General features: G+C 42.8%; 1 protein-coding gene across 8 annotated transcripts in view; it reads left to right on the forward strand.

The window, feature by feature from the left end:
• The window catches only part of LOC146516658 (myosin-10-like), a 62,485-nt gene extending 39,251 nt beyond the window's left edge, over window positions 1-23,234 (forward strand). For 5 of the 8 annotated variants that reach the window (XM_085161494.1, XM_085161497.1, XM_085161496.1 and 2 more), the window contains 30 exons: window positions 39-212; window positions 2,635-2,749; window positions 2,969-3,031; window positions 5,683-5,876; window positions 5,987-6,108; window positions 6,574-6,643; window positions 7,282-7,442; window positions 8,641-8,749; window positions 9,106-9,237; window positions 9,396-9,602; window positions 10,130-10,267; window positions 11,976-12,099; window positions 13,322-13,493; window positions 15,591-15,803; window positions 15,957-16,101; window positions 16,195-16,401; window positions 16,489-16,593; window positions 17,110-17,262; window positions 17,609-17,857; window positions 17,941-18,153; window positions 18,276-18,488; window positions 18,591-18,752; window positions 18,839-18,967; window positions 19,063-19,151; window positions 19,293-19,416; window positions 19,740-19,829; window positions 20,444-20,562; window positions 20,655-20,763; window positions 20,855-21,027; window positions 21,894-23,234. In XM_085161494.1, the coding sequence (XP_085017620.1) occupies window positions 39-212; window positions 2,635-2,749; window positions 2,969-3,031; window positions 5,683-5,876; window positions 5,987-6,108; window positions 6,574-6,643; window positions 7,282-7,442; window positions 8,641-8,749; window positions 9,106-9,237; window positions 9,396-9,602; window positions 10,130-10,267; window positions 11,976-12,099; window positions 13,322-13,493; window positions 15,591-15,803; window positions 15,957-16,101; window positions 16,195-16,401; window positions 16,489-16,593; window positions 17,110-17,262; window positions 17,609-17,857; window positions 17,941-18,153; window positions 18,276-18,488; window positions 18,591-18,752; window positions 18,839-18,967; window positions 19,063-19,151; window positions 19,293-19,416; window positions 19,740-19,829; window positions 20,444-20,562; window positions 20,655-20,763; window positions 20,855-21,027; window positions 21,894-22,041 (4,422 nt within the window). In that variant the 3' untranslated portion in view covers window positions 22,042-23,234. The remainder of the gene's footprint in view (window positions 1-38; window positions 213-2,634; window positions 2,750-2,968; window positions 3,032-5,682; window positions 5,877-5,986; window positions 6,109-6,573; window positions 6,644-7,281; window positions 7,443-8,640; window positions 8,750-9,105; window positions 9,238-9,395; window positions 9,603-10,129; window positions 10,268-11,975; window positions 12,100-13,321; window positions 13,494-15,590; window positions 15,804-15,956; window positions 16,102-16,194; window positions 16,402-16,488; window positions 16,594-17,109; window positions 17,263-17,608; window positions 17,858-17,940; window positions 18,154-18,275; window positions 18,489-18,590; window positions 18,753-18,838; window positions 18,968-19,062; window positions 19,152-19,292; window positions 19,417-19,739; window positions 19,830-20,443; window positions 20,563-20,654; window positions 20,764-20,854; window positions 21,028-21,893) is intronic. The other 3 variants (XM_085161499.1, XM_085161500.1, XM_085161501.1) reach the window with 1 other exon arrangement.
• The last annotated feature ends 1,734 nt before the right edge of the window (window positions 23,235-24,968 follow it).

Raw genomic sequence — 24,968 nt, forward strand, 5'->3', positions numbered from 1 at the left:
CAGTCTTAACGTCCTGTCCTGTGTTATGACTCCGCCAGGCGAACCCTCCAGGCGTGTTGGCTCTGCTGGATGAGGAGTGCTGGTTCCCTAAAGCCACAGACAAGACATTTGTAGACAAGCTGATCCAGGAGCAGGGCACGCACACCAAGTTTCAGAAGCCCCGGCAGCTCAAAGATAAGGCCGACTTCTGCATCATCCACTACGCCGGCAGGGTATGCTTGTGTTTTTTGTGGGGTTTTTGTGTTTTTTTATCTCTATAAAAAGCCAGTTCCTGTTGCTGCCTCCCTGACTGTTCAGGATGTTTGATGCTGGTTTTTAGGCCATGATAAGCGAGCTCTTTTAAAAAGAATCCCTCAGTTCAGACACACAGGTGAAAGTAATCAGAGTCACAGTCACAGCTGCTACAGCTGATATCGTCACACTTATGCTTCAGTTTACCATAATCCTCTTTTCTGAATCCCTCTTTCATCCCTGAAAAGTCGCTGACTGTCAGAGGTCACATAAAATGCTGACACATACTTCTCCTGTGGGGGGATTTCAGGGAAACACTGAAACAGCTTGATTTATATTTCATCGTGAGGGAGTGGGTTTGGATAGTCCGTGGTGTTACGCAACAGAGCGCAGCATTTGTCTCATAGGGAGACCCACAGAGTAGCACATCTGCTTATCATTGTGTGGACTGTGTTGTTTCACGCCTCAATATTTCAAAAACTGAAAGATTCCAGCTGTAGGAACATCTGCCGTGGAGAAAAATCTGCAGCACGACGAAGCCAAACACTGCAAATGTTGTTAACACAGGTGTGCACAGAGAAAAATGATCTCATTCAGAGCAGTGTGGAAATGTTTCTTGATTTTTACACTTCTACAATCAGAAAAGATGAAAAGACTTGTATGTGTTTGGTTTTTAGGGAACATGTGATTCAAGCAGTGACAGATGATGCATAAACTATGAAATGGAGAATTTTTTCCTAACATCAGACATGATGTTAGGTTGTGTTGCTCTTTATTGAACGGCATCTTTGTTAGCTTCAATTCTTTCCACCAAAATCCTCCAAACTACACAGATGGGAAATTAACATTTTTATAGTTTTTGCTTTCAAACATGAAATATTCTGACTTACAGGTCTTTAAAAGTGAATGGATCCTAAATAAATGGGGAGTTTATTATACAAATAATGACCAGCAAACATTTTCATGTTGAATTACCATCTTGACATCTAGTCTGGGTTGTAATATATCTCCGAAATAAAAGTTGTGCCGACCTTGGAGACATAACGAAACAATATTGTTGCTTGTTGAGCGTCACTTGGATGTTCAAGTTGGATTTTCCAGCTACGAAAAAGCTCGTGTTGGAAGAAAAACCTCTGTACTGAAGAATAGTAGTAGTTGTCTTTTATCGACTACAACAATACAACATAAAATATTCTCAAGAGAAGAGTAAGAAAGTTAAAGAAAAAGTACCATGAAAGGTAAACTTGAACTGTTCACCTCTTGCTCTGGAGTCCGATTCTCATCCAACTGCGCTAAATGATCCTGATACAGAGTTTATAAAGCTGCAGGAGGTAGAGAGGCCTGTCCCATGAAGTCCGTGCTTCTCCAGTCTAAATGTTTGGGCAAGATACTATCACTGCGTGCATGAAAGCACCTACATAGCTCTTTAAGTTGGTAAAATAAAGCACTGTGAATGTGGCGTGTAAGTTTTTAGAATAAAAAACACCTTATAGGTCATAGTGACAGTTAAATTCACCATGAAGTTCACAATGATTGAGACAGAATTTACACATAGATATACGTTAATGGGCTTCCAAATGTTAAAAATGTAATAGATTACATTTTGGTTAACCATATCATTTATGTATACCTGTCAGTGATGATCATTCAGAAATGATCAAATCTTTTCTGTTCGAAAGATACAAATAAATAAGATAAAGTTAACAAAATAAACTTTATTTATCCCAAAGGTGGGGAATTAGTGTCTGAGCAGCCAAATATTTTAAACTTTGAAATAAAGTCGTTTTTCTTCATTATAAATTTGTTTATTTTTGGGTGGCTTTTTGTTATTTTTTAATTATAATATAAAAAAGAAATGAAGCAGAATGTCAATAAAGCAAGACAAACGGACAGTATCAGAAAGATGGAACGATACTGTGCGAATGAGCGCACTTACATAAACAATAGAAAAAACTTAATTGAGTAACACCTAACAAATAACTGCAGGTATTGTGATACAATAGAGGAAAGATTTCCTGGATCTGTGACTCTGCACAGACACTCGATCAGTCCACGCTCACCTGTCTCATCCTTAATCAGCTCACTGAGCTCGTCCATATTGTGCAAACACCGGCCGTTCCCCGTGATAACCAGCTGTGAAACTCTGTCACTTCCACCGTGGTTTCATTGGCATCAATATGTTTTGTAAAACAAAACAGCCATTTCACATCAGGATAAAGCTAGGAACATGAGAACATGAGAGCTTTTGCAACAGGTCACCACTCATCATATGGCCTGGAAAAAGTGATATTTTTATTTTATTTTTTTTCTTTCTGTTTTTAATATGAATTAATGTTAAAAACCCAAAATGTCTTATAGATAATAGTGCGTTTATCTGAGCTATACCTCTATTTGCTCTTACAGGTGGACTACAAAGCAGATGAGTGGCTAATGAAGAACATGGACCCTCTGAATGACAACGTGGCGACACTTCTCCATCAGTCAACTGACAAGTTTGTGGCTGAACTGTGGAAGGATGGTAACGTACCAGCTACTTATCTCTGAACGCTTAAGTCAGCTGTAACAACTACAACCAAATGGTTCTATTAATACTTCCTGTAGTTCATTATGTTTGTACCTGTTTGCTTTTCTACATCTACATGTCTGTCATGGAAGCCTACTAACAGCAGCAGCTGTCTGCCTCGTTTACTCTTTTCTAAGAGCGCCCCATCCTTGTCTCTCTCTCTCTGTGTTGTAGAGATTCAGACCATTCAAAGGGCCTCATTCTATGACAGTGTCACTAGTCTGGATGAGCCGGCAGGTGAATGACTGGGTCGTGCTGGGCCAGAATCATAGTTGAAAGTGACCTGTTGGTACATTTCCGCCCAGATCTGGCTCTGTGCTTCATGCTTCAGCCAATGCTGTCCGTCATAGCTGCAGTGGCTCCCATCTGCTTCCAGGCTGCATGGCTCCCTTGTCTCAGCCAAAAGCAGTAGTGTCCAGTTCCTAAATAAGCTAGAGTAGAATATAGTCATTGTCTCTCTTTAGTCGACCCAGTGTGCTTTAATTTGTTTCGGTGTGTTAGTGGGCTGATCTTTGTATGTCCAGCTGCCCTGAAGCAAGCAACAGGAATCTAGTGCAGCTGTGTCTGAGTCTGATTGCTGTTTATTCTTCCCTTTGTCCCCCATCAGTGATGTGAAACATCCACGAGCAAATGAAGGATTTAAAACTCTACTGAAGAATATTTAATAACATTATTTTCCCGCCTTCCTCCTGTCCCTAGACACAGTGGCAGAGAATTAAAACCAGATGTGGAATTTTGCTTTGGCTCTGAGCTCACATATCACTGTGGAGGGTCCAGAAAGCAGGTCGTGTATCACCTCGGTTAAACTCAGGAGTCTGTGATTGTAATTATGATTTAACTGCGGGGGCATTAATAAATAGTGATGGGGGGAAAATATCAATCACAGCATATTGTATCCCTCCCTCTTCGAGTGTGATTATTAAAACTTACAGGCACTCTAAACTTCCCCCTCCAGCCTGACTTATTTACTGAATAAACTGAAATGAGACATTACTGAATAATATTACTGAATAATAATGATAGACAAAGGTATCTGTATAGAATAAGTAATACTTGCTTTTTGTTACTTTTCCAGTTTTTAAGATATAATTTATTATAAATGTGTTTCTTCTTGTTACATTTTGTAATGAAGTATGGTGAGCTACTTATGACACACCCCTTTTTATAAGTGACATATGGGTCAGTCCACTTGCTCCCACCCTCTGATAGGCTTTTCCAGTACTGTACCAAACAAATCAGCTGACTCTAAGGAGGTCACCTGTTATATGAGATGACCCAAAGTCTGTGTTTAGTCAGGTTTAGTTTAGTCAAGACTTACAGGTTTTAGGTTTTGTCAGTGAAGCTTGTGTAAAGTTGTCTGTTGGAATTACTGTTGATCACATCCTGAGGTCCATCGTAACAGGCAGAGGCAGGGATGTCTCACTGCTAACCTGAGTCTGAGTCTGTTTAACAGATGGTTTCAGGTTTAGTTCAAAGCAGTATTTCCTGTTATACTGGAGGTTTTTTAAGCACAGCAGGCCGTTAAATGATAATATACAAGAGGATACTGATGATAAAGGGTTTAGTTTGTTTTTGTTTGTTTGTTTCTTGAGGTCATTCAAAAGCAGAATGTGATGGTCAAAATACATCATGTTCGAGTTGTGGGTCTTAAATGAAGTTCAGACTCACAATAACGTCTCATAAAGTTACCTCAGCTGCTCAAACCCACAAGCAAGTAGATCTCACAAGTACAGGTCGTCCCGCTGCCGTGGCCCTAACCTCCGAAAAGTTATTGTTTTTTCTTCAAACCTTGATTTTTTTCCACAATCAAAAGTGCTTCATCTTAAGAAAAAGTCACTCAAAAGTGCTGATGTTGATACTTAGGTATGTTCCTTCACAAGAGCAACTCACACTGTAGTTTATTTTAAGAACGCATACACCATCCTGCTCTCAGAAATACCTAATAGAGCACCAAATCCACCACAAAATACACAGAAAACTGAAAACTATATTAATCCAGCTGTTTTGGATCTAGCTGTTCCCTCTGTTTCCCACACATATATTTTACTGAGGCAGGCCACTCTAATATATTTTCCCATCCGACTATAAAAAGAGACAAATTTTAGCATTTTTTTGTTTCTATTTCTTCATCACCTAAGAAAATAACACCATCCATGATCAGTTTACTGACTAACAACCCCCTTGCTCTTAGTTAGAAGGTTAAGTCACTGCTAACCAGCTACCCATGGCGTTTCCCATCTCGTGTTTCCCATAACGACTCGCTTGTTGGCAAAGTTGTTGTTGTTTATGTTGTTGTTGGTGTCTTCAAAATCATTTTGGCAAGAGGATCTCTTAAAGAGGCAGCTGATTATTACTGTTCAGTTATTTATTAATGTAACAGGTGTAGTTCTCTCTTATTTTGCTATCATGGTCATGGTTAACCCTGAGTTAACACTGAGTGATGCTTTTTAAAATAAGTTATCAAAAAGTATATGCACTGTTTGCTGTCTTATAGTTACAAAACTTTCTTATTATAACTTTAATGTTATTATCTTAGCAGTATGAAAGTGCAGGGGTTTTTTTTTTATCAAAGGCACTGAAATATTGAAAAGCATGAATTTAGCCTCCATCGAACACCCACAGAAAGGTTCCTCTCACCATGGAGTCGTGTGTATACAGTGTTTAAACTGAGAAACAGTTTGGCTAAATGTTTCATCTCCACCTGCAGAAAGAAGCGATACAAGACTCTTGACTGCTGCTTTGGTAGACTGCCTTCATTTGATAGTTTTCATTCATCTGCACTCAGTCATGTAGCCACATTATGCCACCGTGCTGCTACCACTTGTTCCTGCGGTGACCATCTCAGAAATACACAGACTCACAATAATATGTCCCCGTCACCCCTCCAGTCGACCGCATCGTGGGCCTGGACCAGGTGGCAGGAATGAACGAGACGGCGTTTGGTGCCACCTACAAAACGAAAAAGGGCATGTTTCGTACAGTGGGACAGCTCTACAAAGAGTCACTCACTAAGCTTATGGCCACACTGAGGAACACCAACCCCAACTTTGTCCGCTGCATCATCCCCAACCACGAAAAAAGAGTAAATACTTTTACTATCTAACTTAACTAAAGTCTGGGACTCATTTAAAAAAATAAAATGTGGTAAAGTTTCTGTTTCTGTATTTAAGAGTGTATCATTTCCTCCTTCAGGCTGGTAAACTTGAGCCTCACCTGGTTCTGGACCAGCTCAGGTGTAACGGAGTCTTGGAGGGGATTCGTATCTGCAGACAGGGCTTCCCCAACCGCATCGTCTTCCAGGAGTTTAGACAGCGGTGAGAAACATCACCACTTTTTTTAACTCCCAAAAGGTTGATTCTGTTCAACTGGACGTAGCGTTTTCATTTGGAGAAACGTTTCATCACTCATCCAAGTGACTTCTTCAGCCTCAGCTAACTGCAGGTTTTCCCCAGTCTGCACAATGACTGAAACTAGTCCACTGAATGAACAATGGGCTGTGAGGTCAGCATTATTATGCAAATTGTCATGACCATTGATCAACAACCACTGATCAACAACCATTGATCAATCAACCAATGGCCCTGAGAACCATTCACAGAGAGATGGGGAACGGCTGCAATCACAGCACAAAAAACGCTACACCCAGATGAACAGAATCAACCTTTTGTGATTTACTTACCTGGATAATTGAGCATCCAAGTAAACAAAATTTTAACTCTTTCTTTTTTCTTTTCAAGAAGAAAACTCACTTATTCACACTTTGTTCTCTTTGCACACAGATATGAAATCCTTACACCCAACGCTATCCCCAAGGGTTTCATGGATGGGAAACAAGCCTGTGAGAGAATGGTAATGCTATCTTTCCTGATCCTGTGATGGTTGTTGGATATATACACCACTGCTGATAGGAGAACACTTCTGACACATCCAAAAACAAAGTGAAACAGACTTCAAGGCTCAGTCCACACTGATTCAAGGAAACTTTACATTTAACTCATAAACAGAAGCAAAAACATTTACAGGTTTGAATATGCCCAGGACGAGCACTGACTGGACAGTCAACCTGGAGGGGCTGTTATGGGGTGTCAAAATGTTAATTTGTCTTTTTAAATGTTTTCTAAACTTGACTAGACAAGAGTTCTCATTAATACAACAGCTTTAAGTCTTAAACAAAAGAAATCAAGCCACATACCTTAAACCAAGAGTGAAAATTCCCTCCACACCACATATGAATAGAGTTCTTGGGTCCAGAACGATTTCTGGATCTGAAAATTTGTAACATTTTCTTGGAAGTCATCGAACTACCAGTTTTCATTTTACCCCTCAGCCATAAAAGGCTGAAACTAAAAGTTAAAAGTTTGTAACTTTTTCTTTGATCCTGCTAAAAAAAAAAAAAAGAGTCTGAACAAATCTATTAATCTCTGTGGTAGAGGTTGTTTAAGCCCATGCAGTTTATTCATCTTCAACTTATTGTGTTCCTTTTATAGATCCAAGCCCTGGAGCTGGACCCCAACCTGTTCCGGATTGGTCAAAGTAAGATCTTCTTCAGAACTGGTGTTCTGGCTCATCTGGAGGAGGAGCGAGACCTGAAGATCACTGACATAATCATCTACTTCCAGTCCGTGTGCCGTGGATACTTAGCCCGCAAGTGAGTCTTAATATCGCTGTATGTGCTGCTACATATGGGTTATTCCCATATAATAGTTTACATCCTACAGTCTACAATACTCGGTAGTTTGCACCCCCCTTCCTTTCCTGTACTCTCTGGCTGACCTCCTTGTAGTATTGCTAGTAAGTCACCTGTCACATGCTTAATCAATCAGAGCCTCTAGCGGCTTCTTGTACCCCAGTGTATTAGTTTTTACGACTCCCTGGAGAGCCTATATTTTTGAGTTTCTGTGGTGAGAACAAGTGTAAAGGTTTGATACCCAGAATGCACTTTGGGATAGAGATCCAGCTGCTCAAACCAGCCCCCATGGTGGTCTGAGGCAACTGGTTCAGCAAGTGTAAATGTATCTGTGGTGTTTGTTTGCATGTTTATCTTAATGCTTCAAAATATTCTGTCATGTTTTATTAAGCCCGGGGTATTCAACATATTAAGAAAATCAAATAGAAGTGATGTGCAGGTCATCATTTTTATTGCTGCGCAAAAGAAGGAGCGTCACTATTATTATTCTGTTATTATTCATGTCTAAAATACAATGATGAAATGCGCAGCTGGAAAATGAGACCATTTTAATTAGGTAACTCTTGGTAATAGATCTGGAAAGCTTTTCCGCTTTAAGGAGCGTTACAGCGAGTAAATGCTCCGAAATAAGGAAGGGAGAATGGGAGCTCACCGGGAATGGAAGAACTGTGAAAAAATCAAAAACTTCAAAGATCGGAAGATACAACATGAGAGGCACACACAGTGGCTGCAGTGGACACTGTTCACTGTTCTTAACATTTCGCTCTTCTCCGCGGCTGGCTGACGGCCCAACAACAGCACAAACACGAGTAGCCCACAGGCCAGTTGTAACACATACTTTGTAGACTCCCTCTCTGCAGATGGGACATCCCCGAAGTGCCAGTGGAGAGCAAACATACCACCATTGCTGAAACATAACATTCTGCTTTAGGCTGCAGGAGGCTCCAAAAACGCACCATGCACTGCTCAGCACAAAGTTGCACTCTTAACCACATACCTGTACTTACAGTCTTGTTTTTTTAACCGGAAAGGTGGTGATATGTCAGTGCACCCTAACATACAAATTATTATTTTAAAAAAGTGGTCAATTGATGTCGCTGGCTACAGTGCAACAAAAGCAAAAAAGCTCAGATATTGATCTCTCATTTTGTTCTCTTAGAGCCTTCGCTAAGAAGCAGCAGCAGCTGAGTGCCCTGAAGGTCCTGCAGAGGAACTGTGCTGCTTATTTGAAGCTGCGACACTGGCAGTGGTGGAGACTCTTCACCAAGGTGAGAACCACGACACCAACCTCTGACAGCAAAAGATGGCTCTTATATCACTCGTATCACCCCTCCAACTCTGCTAAAGCCCTAAGGCCCTACTTTTTCACAAATCAGTGTTCAGATTTCTCTGGCAGAATTTCTTAATCCAAACAGTCTGTCAGTCTGTTTGATATAACTCGTCTTGGTCCTAATCATGTTAATCCATTAATTACATTAGAGGGAATAATTACATATGGCAGGAAAGTGCTGATAATAAGAAAAATGCTACTTGCTATAGTAAAACTACTGGCTTTCTACCATTAACCGGCCAGTATGACCGTGAAAAACATTTTTGTGTCTAATTTTGTTCCTCTCTCACTCAGGTGAAGCCGCTGCTGCAGGTCACCAGGCAGGAGGAGGAGCTGCAAGCCAAAGACGAGGAGCTGGTAAAAGTGAAGGAGAGGCAACTTAAAGTGGAAAATGAGCTGGTGGAGATGGAGAGGAAACACCAGCAGGTAAACATATCTCAACTTATAAGTAAATCTTTCTCCTGAATTATAATTTATTAAAATCTATTGATAACGGCTTCAGGGAAATTGCACGTTCATAGTTTTTGGAAGGACTTGTAGCCGTGAAGGTGGTACACATTTTCTGAACTGTTTCTTCTCTCCAGCTCCTCGAGGAGAAGAATATTTTAGCAGAGCAGCTCCACGCGGAGACGGAGCTGTTTGCTGAGGCTGAAGAGATGAGAGTTCGTCTCCTCTCCAGGAAGCAAGAGCTGGAGGAGATCCTTCACGACCTGGAGTCCAGGGTGGAGGAGGAGGAGGAGAGGAACCAGAGCCTGCAGAATGAGAAGAAGAAGATGCAGTCGCACATCCAGGTTTACGTCATCTCCTCTTTATACAGTTTGAAACACAACCTTCTCTCATTTTTCTATTTGATGCTTCAACATCCAGCTAAGCGTTTACACTGTAACAATGGTCGATGCTCATTAAGTTTCAAATACTGAAGTCGGCATACCCATCATCTGTTTGTGAAAGATGATTTTTTTTTTTTTTTTGAATATTAAATGATCCTAAAGACACTTTCCCTTGTTTTATTTTTTAACCTTTGATTATTTTAAATGAGATATCTCTTATGTTTGTGTTGTTCAGTTTGTATATTGGATGAAACCCAGAGAAGCCGATGAAGCAGATTAACTCTAAAGTGACTTGAAGCATTAAAAATGAGGATGTTTTTTTCCTATTTTCCTTCGAGATCACTTGGTCATAAATATTTAATCTGTACAGATATGGTTGTGATTTTGGGCTTTAAAGAAATGAGTGTGTTAAACTTCCATCTGTATGGAAACGGCAGATTTTGCCATCTTCATGTTACAAATGTTTGTGTGCCGTGTTCTTCCTACAGGACCTGGAGGAGCAGCTGGATGAAGAGGAAGCGGCAAGACAAAAACTGCAGCTGGACAAAGTGACCGCTGAGTCAAAGATCAAGAAAATGGAGGAAGACATTTTGCTGCTGGAGGACCAAAACTCCAAGTTTCTCAAGGTGAGGCAATTTTATCTGAAAATGAAGGTTCAAACAAAACCCAGAAAGTAGAGGAAGCTCTTTAAGGTGGAATCATTAAAGGCTTATCGGTAAATACAGTTTTACTTCTCTGCAGTCATGTCACAGAGTTAAATACACAAACAGGCTGTAAGGAAGACGGAAGGCTTCCTTTCAAATACCATGAAGGTTGTTTGACAACATTCAAGTCAGTTATTAAAGCTGAATTAGGGATGTCTGTGCCTCAGGAGGTAGAACATGTGGTCTACTAATCAGAAGACTGGTTGCGCTGGCTGTTCTAGCCTGCATGCTAAAGCATGCTTGGCCAAGATGTTGAACCCGTTCATCAGAGTGTAAGTGTTAGATAGAAAGATGGATAGAATGCTGCTAGTGTGAATGAGTGAACAAGACATGTTGTATAAAACCTCATGTTAATTCAGTGAACATCAGAGACAGCAGTAAATTACACTGTATGCTGTTCTTTAAACATCTGAGCGAAACATTTAGAAACTGAAGTCTGTTTTTACAGACTTCTTAATAAGTGAACACGGGACCGATGCTGGACACAAACAAGTACAAACTCAGACTGAGGAAGGCCTTAAAACTGATTAGCGTCGGCTGCAGCTCTTCCTCTGCCTGACGGTGACACGTCGCCTGCTACCTTCAATAGCAGCCTGTGCAATGAAGGGTGCTGCTGTCTACCATCTGCTTTCTAATCTCATCACAAAGCTAAATAGAGGAAATGGTTAGCTGTGTGGCACAGTTAATAAATGGTGTTGGTTATAGTCCCACCAGTTAATAAGACTTTGAAGTTCATGACTGTTCTTCCTCAAAGTAAAGTGTAATGATGCAACTCAGATAAAGTAGAAGGTCCTTCAATTTTTCAGTCAGTGATTACAGTTTATTATACTAGATTCTGGTAATTGGAATGTTATTCTGCAGGTATAAATGTGTGTGGAGAGCTGTTTACTTACGTTTCAATCAATTTGGTCTGTAACCAAACTTGTAAATGTGTGCAGAGAGAGAAGTCTGTAACTCAAAGGTTTAGTTTCCAGTGTCAGGCCTCTAAATACCACCACAGGGAACCTGTATATATGATCACAGTGGTGGATGCTCATGTTAAACACGGCCAAAGTTTCAAAGAATGAGCTGAAAGATAAAACACTCAGTTTCAGATATTTGTTTCTACTTTTGGGTTTGAATTATGTCACTGAGAGAGAGCCACTACCATCTCATCATTATCTCAGCCACACAGCTCCAGGCATCACTCGCCGGCCTCTTAATCCTTTCTCTGTCTTTTTTTGAGAGGGGCAGACAATCAGAAGAAAGTTTGTTTGAAACATCGGGTTAGCTAAGAGGGCAGAATCTGAGGCCCAGTAAAAGATAAGTGAGATTAAAAATAATGATGGGAAAACAGCCTGCAAAACAGTATTAAAGTAAAACTAATGAGTTTTTCCTTCCCACTGTCGCCAAATTCTTGCTCACAGGTGGTCGCCTGATTGTTGTTTTTCCTCTGTATTATTGTAGAGGCCTTGAGGCAACTGCTGTATTATTTGATTGACTTAATTGTGGGGATTTGTTTGGAGGCTCTCAGTATTTCAGTAGTATCCATGGACTGACCCCCTGGCAATAAAGTACTGAGACCTTTTCGTGTTTATACAGCAGTTGCAGGTCTTGAGTCTTGATGTTTTTGGTTTTTTTAACCCAACAGGAGAAGAAGCTGCTGGAGGACAGGATCGCCGAGATGACCTCCCAGCTGACTGAGGAGGAGGAAAAAGCAAAGAATCTCGGCAAGGTCAAGAACAAGCAGGAGATGATGATGGTTGACCTGGAGGGTAAGAGGCTGTTACCGGCTCCGTGTGGGGTCCAAAAATAGAAAATGTCTACCAGGACACACACAAAACAGGGCTGTGTGTAAAGGGTAGACGGGGGTGTTGGAGTTTAAATAAGCCAGCAAGTTCAAAACTTAATAAAAATAGAACAGCACAGAGGTCATTTGGGACACGCAGTATGACTGTTAATGATTTAGTGTTTACAACTGTACAGCGAGTTAATTGGCAGCTAATATGATTAAATGTTTGTGTTTTCCCACTTTCTAAATAGCCTTTTCCTTGTGACAGGGGATTTCTAAAAATCACCCCACAGTTCTTCAGCTGAGACACCTGAGTTAGAAAACAAACACTGCAGTTGTCTTTTACTCGCGAGGACGGTCATAGAGCGCTCTTCCTCGCAGGAGGCACTCATGGACTCGCGCTGTATCACCGTCTGCGTTCTTTATTTATACAAGCTTGTGTCTGTGTGTGTGTGTGTGTGTACAAAGATAACAGAGTTATTCTAAGAACTCAGAGCTGAAGTCTGCATGTTCTTACAGAAAGAGGAAGCTGTTAGTTGTTTATCACACAAGAGTTCATGTCAAAAGTCACGTAGACATTTGCTTCGTGATCAATAAAAAACACATTTCATGAAGCTGATCACACTATATAAATTTTCTCCTGACATTCACTCCTGAAGATCAGAAAATGAAATGTACATGTTATCAGTAAGTAACTACTTGTCTTTCGCATTTTCAGTTACTACATCATTAGTTGCTCTTCATCTTCATCTATCAAATAGGAAAAGAACTCTTCATAATCTTCATCGGTTTGTGGTACATCTGCATATGCTGTGAGTGATAAACTTATCATCTGTGAAATTACAGCTTTTAAACAAGGAATAACACAAGTAAAGAAAAGCTAAATAAAACCAGGGAAACTCCAACGCCGATCAACAGTCTCCTTATAATCTGAAGCCATGTTTAAAGAACGTACATTATCTGGTATGTAAGTGCAGCATGTGGTGTTGAATAAGACGCACAATCCTCCTTTCTCAGCCAGGATCATGTCCAGTGCTACACGATGTTGCATATGCATATATGGCTGCTGCACAACTTGTGAGCTTACTCAGTGATGAAACAAAAAAGTTTAACTCCAAACAGAAAGTTTGTTATGATCAGTGACCACGTTTGTATTTGTGTTTGTGAAACGTGCTGATATTCCATGTGGTTGTGCTTCCCTTTAGAGCGTTTAAAGAAAGAAGAGAAAACACGTCAGGAGCTGGAGAAAGCCAAACGAAAGCTGGACGCCGAGACGACCGACCTGCAGGACCAGATTGCGGAGCTTCAGGCACAGATAGAGGAGCTGAAGATCCAGCTGGCCAAAAAGGAGGAGGAGCTACAGGCTGCTCTGGCCAGGTCAGTGGCAAACATTAAAATGAGTGTGTCACACAACCTCCACGAAACGTAAACACTGTCCCAGCACAAAACCGCCTCTTAAAAAATATTTTTAAAAAACCAATATGAAGATTTACTGAGAGGTGCAGCTCAGCAGCAGTGAGTCAGATTGTGAACAAAGCTCGCAATTTTGTTTTTTTGCCACATTAAAAAAAAAAAAAAAGCAACTTTTTGCTGAAGTATTTTTATAGCTGCTCTCTGCAAACCTACGCTTGTGTGGTAATGTGTAACTGCTAGTGCTGCTCATTTCAGGAACATAAATCCTCACGCGCAACTATACTGCACTGCTTCCCGTTTCCATGACAACAGCACTCCATCGTTAGACTGAAATAGCCATTCAATAACAGACACACGTGCAACTGTGAAATTAAAGCAGCGAACGTGCTTCAGCACTCAGGCACTCTGAGGCGTTTCCTCAAGCGACGGCGGCTCGGTCCTTTCGTCTCGGGGCAGCCGCGTCTGATTACAGGCACACTGATGTTGATTGATGCGCTGCGTGCACAAGGAGTCAAGAGCAAAAACGGGCTGCCATCATGTTTTAACAACTCTTAAAGCACATGATACCACACAAGACAAAACGGAGTTTGTTTATCACACAGGCAGATGGATATATTCTGTTAATATTACTCCAGAGTTTCTGTCTTCTCTTAAGATGGATCACGAGTCATATGGAGTGAATATTAGCTTCTCATACTTTAGATGTTGCATCTCCTCCACCTGGTACTGTTTGCATCTAACCTCCAGCTAAATATTTTCTTTATGTATTTATTTTCCACAGCGGTTAAATGTCCACATTTGCTTTTATGTTTGATTTGTTTTCCATATTTATCCTTCATAAAACTGCTAATGAGGTAAACAGCTGTGGAGGCGTTTTCCTCTGAAGGTCAGCTCTGATCACTTTAATGGGACTTCTCAGTGCTCCCCTCCGTTCAGCAGACACGGGGTTTGATGATAAACATCTGCCCGACCAATTCCACACACAGAAATCATCGGTTTAGTCACAGCCGCACATAATTAGGCTTTCATTAAAGCTGATGTGCTTCATTTTGAGTTCAGCAGCTATTCTGAGAACAATCCTGTCATCTTTGACAGATTGGAAAACGGAGCATTGCAATTATATGGGAGTCATTAGTGCTTTTAATCAAAGCGGTCTCACTGTGTTAATTATAAAACTGAATCATTTTGACTTTCGGTGTGTTTAATCAGCAGATTTGTACATTAGTGAGGAATGTCGCAGGAACGCTCCAGCCAGCACGAGGTTTACTTGGACGCACACCCAGCTGCAAACAAATCAGCAGTCCCATCACATTTTCCTCTTCTGATGAGGAACACACACACACATACTCACACACAGCTTCAGCTGTAAACAGTTTGCCACACTGCCACCATGTGTGCACAGGTGGCTATCTCAGCCTTGAAAGGACAGCAGGGACTTACCTTTCATTGAATTCACTTCATGTTTTTTTTTCCTCAATCAAACTCTGCACACAGTCATATTTGGTCATATTTGTTGCTCTCAGTGGACTTTCCAGCTCATCAGTTGGTGCAAAACAGCAAACCACTGACAAGAAAAATTATTGCTTTCACTCAGTACTTCACACATTACATTAACCAGTGGATTTTGCTGCGATGAGCTGCTGCGTCACTGTCGTTGTTTGACGTCTGCATACATGTCGGTTCATTGTAGTGTTGTGTCTGCACCAACAGGAAAAATAACATCCACCTGGACCCTCAAACTCATCCTGTGATGATAAAATTTACTGAACTCAAACCCAAAAAGGGGCCTTGCACACTTACGAGCATGAAAACATTAAATGCTAAGGATCTAAATTGCGTGAAGTGTAAAGAGCAGTGAAGGATGTTCGAGTGAGGAAGTCTGTTTTTATGTCTTCTGAATAATGTCTGAATTGAAGATACAGAAGTGATATAGAGAGAAAAAAGGAAATGTAGAAATGCAGATCATCAGTTGAAGGTTTGAGGAAATGTTTGAATTTGATTTAATTCTCTGATTAAGACCTTCTTGGAAAAACTGACATGTGTTTGTGGGTCTCCAACTAGGTGTGATGAGGAGTCTGTGCAAAAGAACAACGCTTTGAAGCAGATTCGGGAGCTGCAGGCGCAAATAGCGGAGCTTCAGGAGGATCTGGAGTCTGAGAAGATGTGTCGAAGTAAAGCTGAGAAACTCAAGAGAGACCTGAGTGAGGAGCTGGAAGCTCTGAAGACTGAGCTGGAGGACACACTAGATACCACGGCCGCCCAGCAGGAACTCAGGTGCTCATTAATGCTCATTTATCAATGATGATAAAGTGAACCTCACAGTTGTTATACGTCAGGTAGCACTATCTGTTCTATAGACTTCAGTCTGCATCCATCTTTATATGCAGTCCTGTGTTTTTAACTGTTTCCCACGTGGATGATCTCCAGGAGCAAGCGAGAGCTGGAGGTGGCAGAGCTGAAGAAGGCCATTGACGAGGAGACCAAAAACCACGAGGCTCAGATCCAGGACATGAGGCAGAGGCACGCCACAACACTCGAGGAACTGTCCGAACAGTTGGAGCAGGCCAAGAGGGTGAGCCGCTCAAACCTTTATAACCTTTAAGGTCTTCAGTTTACCTTCATACATGTCACTAAAAGCTTTTTTATTTTTATTTGATCTGTGCAGTTCAAAGCCAACCTGGAGAAGAACAAGCAGTGCCTGGAGAATGACAACAAAGAGCTGGTCTGTGAAGTGAAAGCTCTGCAGCAGGCAAAGACTGAGTCGGAGCACAAGAGGAAGAAGCTGGAGGCTCAGCTGCAGGAGTCATTGGCCAGGGCCACCGAGGTGGAGAGAGCCAAGGGAGAGCTGGCCGAGCGCTCCCACAAGCTCCAGGTAAATGCCAACTCGTTGTTGGGACTGATTTTCCTTTTTCTTTTTTAAGGGAAAGTTTTGTTTAATGTGTTTCCATTTGTTTGTCAGACGGAGCTGGACAACGTGTCTACTTTGCTGGAGGAGGCAGAGAAGAAGGGTGTTAAACTGGCTAAAGAAGTTGAAAACCTGAACAGCAAACTGCAAGACTCTGAGGTACGAAAGACCATCAGCGTCGACGTTTCTGCCTGAATGATTTCAGAGCTGCAGGAGACATGTTCAGAAATCATCATTTTACCTGATAAATCCTCTGTGGAGCAAGATTATTATGGTTAATTAAAACTAAGCAGAAATAAAACCACAAAAACATTTAAGACAAGTAAATTGTTTACATACCTGTTATCAAAAAATGACAAATACGTCCATATTACAGTTTTGAAAAGTAAAACAGATACTGAAGCTAAATAAACCTGAACTGACTTGAGAAAGAAATAAAAACTAATTTCAAAAAAACTTTAAAGTATAATAATAGTTTAATACTTTTGGGTGCTGGTGATGTGTTGTGACATTAAGCTTTCTAGTGAAGCCAATCAGCTTTTGCCTCTGTATTTCTCACACATATCCAACGAGGACAGCCTCTGCTAAAGTATCAGCGTATTAAGACTAAAACAGGTGTAACTGCTTTTCGTTTGTCTTTTGACCATCGTTTCTGATCATGGTTTTTGCGCGTAGGAGTTGCGGCAGGAGGAGACGCGGCAGAAGCTGAACCTGAGCGGCCAAATCCGCCAGCTGGAGGCGGATAAGAACAACTTGCTGGAGCAGCAGGAAGAGGATGAGGAGGCACGACGCAGCCTTGAGAAACAACTGCAGAGCGTGCAGGCTCAGGTACATATTCGCAGTAGGGCACATCTGACGCACACAAACCAGTCAGGCAGAAACACCTTCGAGGTACCGCTGAAGCCCGGCAACCGTTTCCAGCTGTTTACCTGCTGTGAGCACATGTCGCTAAGGTGCAGCACAGCGTGTAGACAGCTGTAACTCAGTGAGGCTTCACAGATAAATGAAGAGAAAATCTGAGTCACTTCAAAACATGTGGTTTGGATTAATAATTAATAAAACTATTATTAGCATCTTCAGCATCTGCAGGTATACCTCAGCTGATTATCTCTCCAGCACACACTGATGGGGCACCAAAGGTCACGTCACAAATATTTCTAAAATGTCTTTGTAGCTGTTTGAGACAAAGAAGAAGTTGGAGGAGGATGTGGGAGCAATGGAGGGTCTGGAGGAGGTGAAGAGGAAACTCCAGAAGGACATGGAGCTCACCAACCAGCGTCTGGAGGAGAAGACAATGTCTTTGGACAAGATGGAGAAGACTAAAAACCGACTGCAGCAGGAGCTGGATGACCAGATGGTGGAACTGGACCTCCAGAGACAGATCGTGTCCAATCTGGAAAAGAAGCAAAAGAAGTTTGACCAGGTACCGGAGATCAAACAGAGATGAGATATTGAAGGTCTCTTATGGTTTGTTCAGTGTAATGAAGGCTCTGTTATCTATGTTAGATGTTGGCTGAGGAGAAGACCATCTCTGCTCGTTACGCTGAGGAGCGCGATCGCGCTGAGGCCGAGGCCAGAGAGAAGGAGACCAAGGCTCTGTCGATGGCCAGAGCTCTGGAGGAGGCCTTGGAGGCCAAAGAAGAACTGGAGCGGTTTAACAAACAACTTCGTGCTGAAATGGAGGACTTGATGAGCTCCAAGGATGATGTGGGGAAGAATGTGAGTGACCTTTTGACCTCTCCGGTGACACTGCTGATTAAGATATGTTCACATGTCAGAAATACCTGAAAGTTTATTGTGCAGCTGTGTCACATTTTTGTCACTCCTCTGGCTGCTCACAGGTCCATGAGCTGGAGAAGTCCAAGCGTACGTTGGAGCAGCAGGTGGAGGAGATGAGAACACAGCTGGAGGAGCTGGAGGATGAGCTGCAGGCCACAGAAGATGCCAAACTCCGTCTGGAAGTCAACATGCAAGCCATGAAAGCTCAGTTTGACCGAGACCTGCAGGCCAGAGACGAGCAGGGCGAGGAGAAGAAAAGAGCGCTGGTCAAACAGGTACAAAGTGGCCGATGATCCTGAAGGACTGACGCCACATTTTTAATGTGCAGTGTATCTTCATTTACATCATCAGAATGACAAGTTGTTTTTTTCTTGCAGGTACGTGAGATGGAGGCGGAGCTGGAGGACGAGAGGAAGCAGAGATCTGTGGCTGTGGCAGCCAAGAAGAAGCTGGAGATGGACCTGAACGAGCTGGAGGGTCAGATCGAAGCTGCCAACAAAGGCAGGGACGAGGCCATCAAACAGCTCCGGAAACTACAGGTACGCAAATGTTTGCTTAGTGTCTGTCCTGATTTTCAATTATCTCAGTCTCTAAGCTGGTCCGTATCACGTTGCTGCTCCTGCAGGCTCAGATGAAAGACTACCAGAGGGAGCTGGAGGAGGCCCGAGCCTCCCGGGACGAGATCTTCGCGCAGTCCAAGGAGAACGAGAAGAAACTCAAGAGTCTGGAAGCTGAAATCTTGCAGCTTCAGGAGGTGAAGTTCTGACTTTCGCCTTTTGTGGTGATAATCAGAGTTATTTGTGTGTAACGTCTGAAATGCTAAATGATCTTGTGTGTGTGTCTGTGCAGGACCATGCAGCTTCAGAGAGGGCCCGTCGACATGCTGAACAGGAGAGGGATGAGCTGGCTGACGAGATCTCCAGCAGTGCTTCTGGAAAGTCAGTATGAACATGTAGTTTTTCCAAACTTCATATTAATAATTAGCCAGGTTTTATGTGCCCCTCAGGGATTAAATGGTTTGTTTTATAGTCTTACAATCGCTGTAAATCAGTAGAAATTTAATAGAAACTCTGCGTCAGGTCGTCACTGCTGGAGGAGAAGCGGAGGCTGGAGGCTCGCATCACCCAGCTGGAGGAGGAGCTTGAGGAGGAGCAGGGCAACATGGAGCTGCTCAACGACCGCTTCAGAAAGGCCAACCTGCAGGTAGGCACACTAAATAATCAGCTGTGTCACAAACTTTATCTGGATGTGATTCAGCTACTGGTTGCTAGGAAAAAATTTATATTTCCTAACTGGTTGTCAAGTGTTTCCTGGAGGTTGGTGGGTGAAGCGAGTGACACAGAGAACGATGTACCAAAAACCTCTTGATTGATGAGAAAGGATGAGACAAACTTGTGGCGTGCAAATGTTTTTTTTAAATACTAAACACAGTAAAATTAAAACACCCATCAACGTGTTTGTCTGCTCTCTCTTTTTCCCACAATCCCTCTCACCTGCCTGCCGCGCTCTCTCTCTCTCTCTCTCAGGTCGACACCCTGAATACTGAATTGGCAGCAGAGCGCAACACTGCGCAGAAGAGTGAGAACGCCCGCCAGCAGCTGGAGCGACAAAACAAGGTCTCGTAGACTTGAAGCTTATTACGGTGTTTATCTTTCTCATTTCCCTTCTGTTTACACCCTCCTGTACTACAAGCTGTTCTCTTTTTCATTCCCACACATCATCTCATGTTTTTATTTCTTTGTTTTTAAGCATTTCACTTCTCTTTAGTACATGTGAGCCCAGCCCGGGAGCTGCCACCAGTCTCCTCTGATTCCTAAACCACAGCCTAAACTCTATTCTTCCACCATCTGCCATTATCTACTAGAAATCCTGTCAAAACATCTGAATGTAGATTCATTCCTTCACATTTCTAAAGCTGTCCGTTGTGCTGGATTGGAGTCTTTGCCAGGACGATTCTGGCCCCCGGGCCTTATGTTTGACACCCCTGATCTATACTAGAGGCAGCAGATCAGGACACGGGCATTTCGTTTTTGGGGGTTCAGTAGCACAATGTGATCCCCCAGATTCAGTTTCTCTGACCCGCAGCTCTGCTGTAAGAGTGTACGTTACAGATGCACCAGTGGGATCAAGAGATACGCGAGAACATGATCCTTCAGGTGCATGAACAGGACCTCCCGATCACAACTCTAAACTAACAAACTGAATATTTGCTTTGTTGCCATGAACACAGGAACTGAAGGCCAAGCTGGCAGAGCTGGAGGGGGCTGTCAAGTCAAAGTTTAAGGCGTCCATCACTGCTCTGGAAGCCAAAATCCTGCAGCTGGAAGAGCAGCTGGAGCAGGAAGCCAAGTAATCCAGATGTTAAAGAGCAGATTTTAGATCCTTTTGAGTAGACTACGATAATTTGGTCATGTTTACCTTTTCTGCTATTAAACCTCCAGGGAGAGAGCGGCAGCCAACAAAATCGTCCGACGTACAGAGAAGAAACTGAAGGAGGTGATGATGCAGGTGGAGGACGAGCGTCGTCATGCCGACCAGTACAAGGAGCAGGTACGGACACATAGGAAATGATTAGGCTTTGCTCCGTCTGCATTCACACTGCCGGTTCTCTACAACTTCTCACCCTCCATCTGTGCGTCAGATGGAGAAGGCGAACTCTCGCATGAAGCAGCTGAAGCGTCAATTGGAGGAGGCGGAGGAGGAGGCCACTAGATCAAATGCCGCTCGCAGGAAGCTGCAGAGGGAGCTGGACGATGCCACCGAGGCCAGCGAGGGTCTCACCCGAGAGGTCACCTCACTGAAGAACCGCCTCAGGTACAAAGAGGACGGCGATTAACCGGTTTTAAAAATAACCCAGAACCTGAACTAGATACCGAAACAGGGCAGAGATAAAAAACACAGAGTGGAAACAGCCTGACCCAGTAATAATTGTGATCATTATTACTGGGTCAGGCTGTTTGCCAAAGTTTTGATCATTTAACTTATTATTCATTTTAAGAATCTGCTAAAGTCACTTCACCAATCCTCCCAGCACACCCTCATCTTGTTGACAGCTCTCATTCCTGCAATAGTCATTCCTCCAATATGGTGATGGAGCCGGGAGGCGATTGAGTAAATGGATTGGTACTTATAGATCACATTTCTACTCTATTTTAGCACTCTCTGCCACAAGTCTAATTCAACCTTCTTCCAACCATCCACACTGATGGACGCTTCAGGGGAAACTCGGGTCCAGGGTCTTGCCCGAGGATACCTCATCACACAGACTGGAGGAGCCAGGGAGGCTCCTGTCTGACTAAACTGTAGTCAGACAACTGTGTGATCTCATTTAGTTAATATTACTGCAGCTCTTTCACTTTGTTCAGGTACACAGTGCCAGTGATTCTGGTACTATTACCAGACTGGTCAGTCTTAAGGTTTTGAAGCTGTGGCTGTCATTGCAGTGTGTTTACAGTCTGCTCCATGCTCCATCATAATGAATGAAAATGCAGTTAAATGTGATGATGTGATGTAAGCTCCTGAGAACCGCATATGTCTTTCAAAATAACAGTTTTCCTGCGTTTAAGCCAATCACATCACCTCCCGGCTCTTCTTCCACCACAGTGGTATCTCGTCATCCCACAATCTATGTTTTCTGAAATGTTGGAGGTTTAAAGCTTTCTTCCGTTTGTTCTGCCCAGGCGTGGCGGTCCAGTCAGCAGCTTCTCCTCTGGCCGCTCCGGCCGGCGCAACCTCAACTTGGACGGCGCATCCGTCGACATGTCAGATGACGACGCAGACAGCCGCTCCGGCGACTTTAACGAGACGCCAAACACCAACGCCGAGTAACCGCAGCAGCGACCGCCTCTTTCCTCACCGCACCCTTTTCCCCAACTGTGTCTCCCCCACCCCCAAAGTCCACATGGACTCATCTCAAACCACTCAGAAGATCAGAGCGATGAGAGGTTTCTATTCAAGCTGGGCGGAGCATGCCTGGCAGCCCTTTTTTTCCATCCGTCACATCTGCAGGGAAAATCCACCACCCTCCTCAAGGAACGCCTCCGATCTGGAGTGCCACGGGACAAACGGACACTTCTGCCTTACTCCGTTCTCCTCTGACAAGCTGCTAGTCCTGGCTCGTCCGTCAGCATCATAACCCTTACACCTGTCCCGTCCCATCAGAAATCATCCGCTCTGCTTTTTAGGTACAAAGTGCTTTTTATACAAACAAAACTCTGCGTGTAGGCAAAGGTTGTGAGGTGTGCGCACATCACGTCCGTCATGTGACCGCAACTCATACTGAAAATGCAGGACTACAAGGAAAAGTGTCTGACTCTGGTGTTTTAAGTGTTCTGCTCACTCGTCATGCAAAAGCCATCTCTCACCTGACACGCTCCCTCCATCCAGTGTTCTGAATGACTAAAACCTAAAAGTCCACACAAACCAAGGTCACTGTGGCCTCCGGACGGCAGCGCCGGCTGCTTTTGTTGCATGAGTCTCTTTCTGACGAGGTTTCTTTTTCGGCTTTTACACTGCAGCACTTATGGGAACAACTAACATCTCGGGACATGCAATAGAAAAACACAGACTCTCAAGTGAAAGTATATTACTGTGAAAACAAACAAAAAAAGAGGTATTATATTTTCTCTGTGGCTTCATCTCAACATGTAATAAAAGAATGTCTCGCTGGGTTTTAACTGGTTATCTAAAGCTAACGACCTGTCCTGTGGATTGGCCCGAGCCGCGAATGATGCACCAATGCTGGAACATGCACAGAACTGCACAGAGAATTCAAACTTAAAGCCAACAAAGAGGAAAGAAGCTCAAACCGGAAGCACTAAAGCTGCACTCAGTACGACACTAAATGGTTGTAACCACGTGCTCCGATTAGACGTGAAGATTAAAACTAGTCACCTTATCACCACATTTACAGTGTTTGTGCTCAGCCTTGCTTTGTATTACCTTTAAATTGACTTTATGCTATGATTTGGTAAAACATATACTGTAAATAAAACTGAAAAATTCAAGATCGCAGACATCAACATTCAGCAAGCATTAGCTTTTCTCTGACCTTTAAGAAGCAAAGGTGTGATTTAACAACACTCAACTGCTGTTACTGAAACACTCACTGTCAGCTGGATGGAGAAATATTAACATTTTTAAGCCAGCACGGACAAAAAGTCTCAAGTGCCTGAGACAGATGTTCGTCTGCCTGGGCCAACCCAAAAACCTCATCTCTCTATAGCGTCACGGGTCAGTCCTGGGGTCTCCTCCAGGAGGACACGCCCAGAACACCTCAGCTGGCTTCTTTATACGTGGAGGAGGAGAGAGCTCATTACTGTCACTTCCTCCAGAGGCCGTCTGAGAATCTAATACAGGCCAAATGTGGGCAAAAGTCCCATAAAGATGGCAGCAGGAAGCTTGGTTGACATGTAACCCTGAGTATTAATGTCGCCTGTATTAAATATGTGAATGAAACAGGCATTACAGGCTGCTTTCAGCTCAAGACAAGTTCAAAAGTGTAGATGGAGTTGGAACAGAGTCTGACTCTGTAGTCTACACTCCTCTCTGTTTTGCTATGGTTAGGTTGCATTGTGGGTAATGTAGGCACCATGAGGAGTAATGGTGGTTTTAGTGCATCAGTTTTGGGTCCATTTATTTTAAAGACATCAGTCGAGTTCCCCTTAAATACTTCTTATCTGCACTGGTTTGTAATTTCAAATAAAAACAGATCTCAAAAGTTTAAAGAAAATATTTTCTTTCTTCAGCAAAATGATTAACAGAGTGTGCTGAAAAAAACCCCAGAACAGCAGTGAAACACAAATCAGCAGATACAAACTATATTTTGCGACTTTAATCCCAAATCTTCAGACCTCTGACAGATCCGATCAAGCACTTCATCGTTCATTACAGGTTGTCTGAATTCAAGAGTTTTTTTTCCTTAGTTCTGCTTTATCTCCAGCAGCCTCCACAGTGTGAAAACCACACGCCAGGGCTCCCATATCCACCACCTGTGCCCATTAATGGCAGACTCCTGTGCCCCCTCCCTCCTCAAACGTCAACACTAAACAGTATGTTTCTTTAAAAGTGCCTTAGACACTAAATAAGAACATAAGCGGGCAAAGCTTCCTCACAGAGGTAACAGGTACATCAAGAAGAAGATACTCAACACTTCATTTTGCTTTCTTTTCTTTTGTATTGTCGCCGTGCTTCGTATCATCATATCCACCGTGTACCTCTGCGTTTGTAATATCAGCCTAGCTAGAGCGTGTGGGTCAGAGTCAGTATTACAGTATTATGATTAAACTAACACGAGAAGCGGAGCCCTCTGCGGCCTCATTTCCCCACGTTACTCTCATGCTAAGCTCGTTTCTCCCCCTCAGGCGAAGGCTTAGCACATTACTGTGGGAACTGATGCGCTGCACAGGATGCAATTTGGTTGGAAGCTTTAACATTCACTAGTAGTCAACTGTTTTCTTTTATTATTATTATTATTATTATTATTATTACCACCACCCAGCTGGCTGTTGACAACCAGGCGTTCAACTGCAAATACTCTCATCATTGTTATTTCTTGTATACCTGTATTTCTAGACGGTGATTTTTTTCTGTTTTTGTAAAAGGAAAATAAAGCATATTCATTGTAACTGTTACTCTGCTCTTGTATTTTCTGTCTCCTTTTTAACAAACTGGTTATTTCTAGGCTTGTGTCATTAACCCTTTAGCGTTCCGGTCAACCAATTGGTAGAGCACATTTTCAGGCCCTATATCTAACT

Source organism: Neolamprologus multifasciatus, chromosome 6 (assembly GCF_963576455.1).
Source record: "Neolamprologus multifasciatus chromosome 6, fNeoMul1.2, whole genome shotgun sequence".
Taxonomy (NCBI): domain Eukaryota; kingdom Metazoa; phylum Chordata; class Actinopteri; order Cichliformes; family Cichlidae; genus Neolamprologus; species Neolamprologus multifasciatus.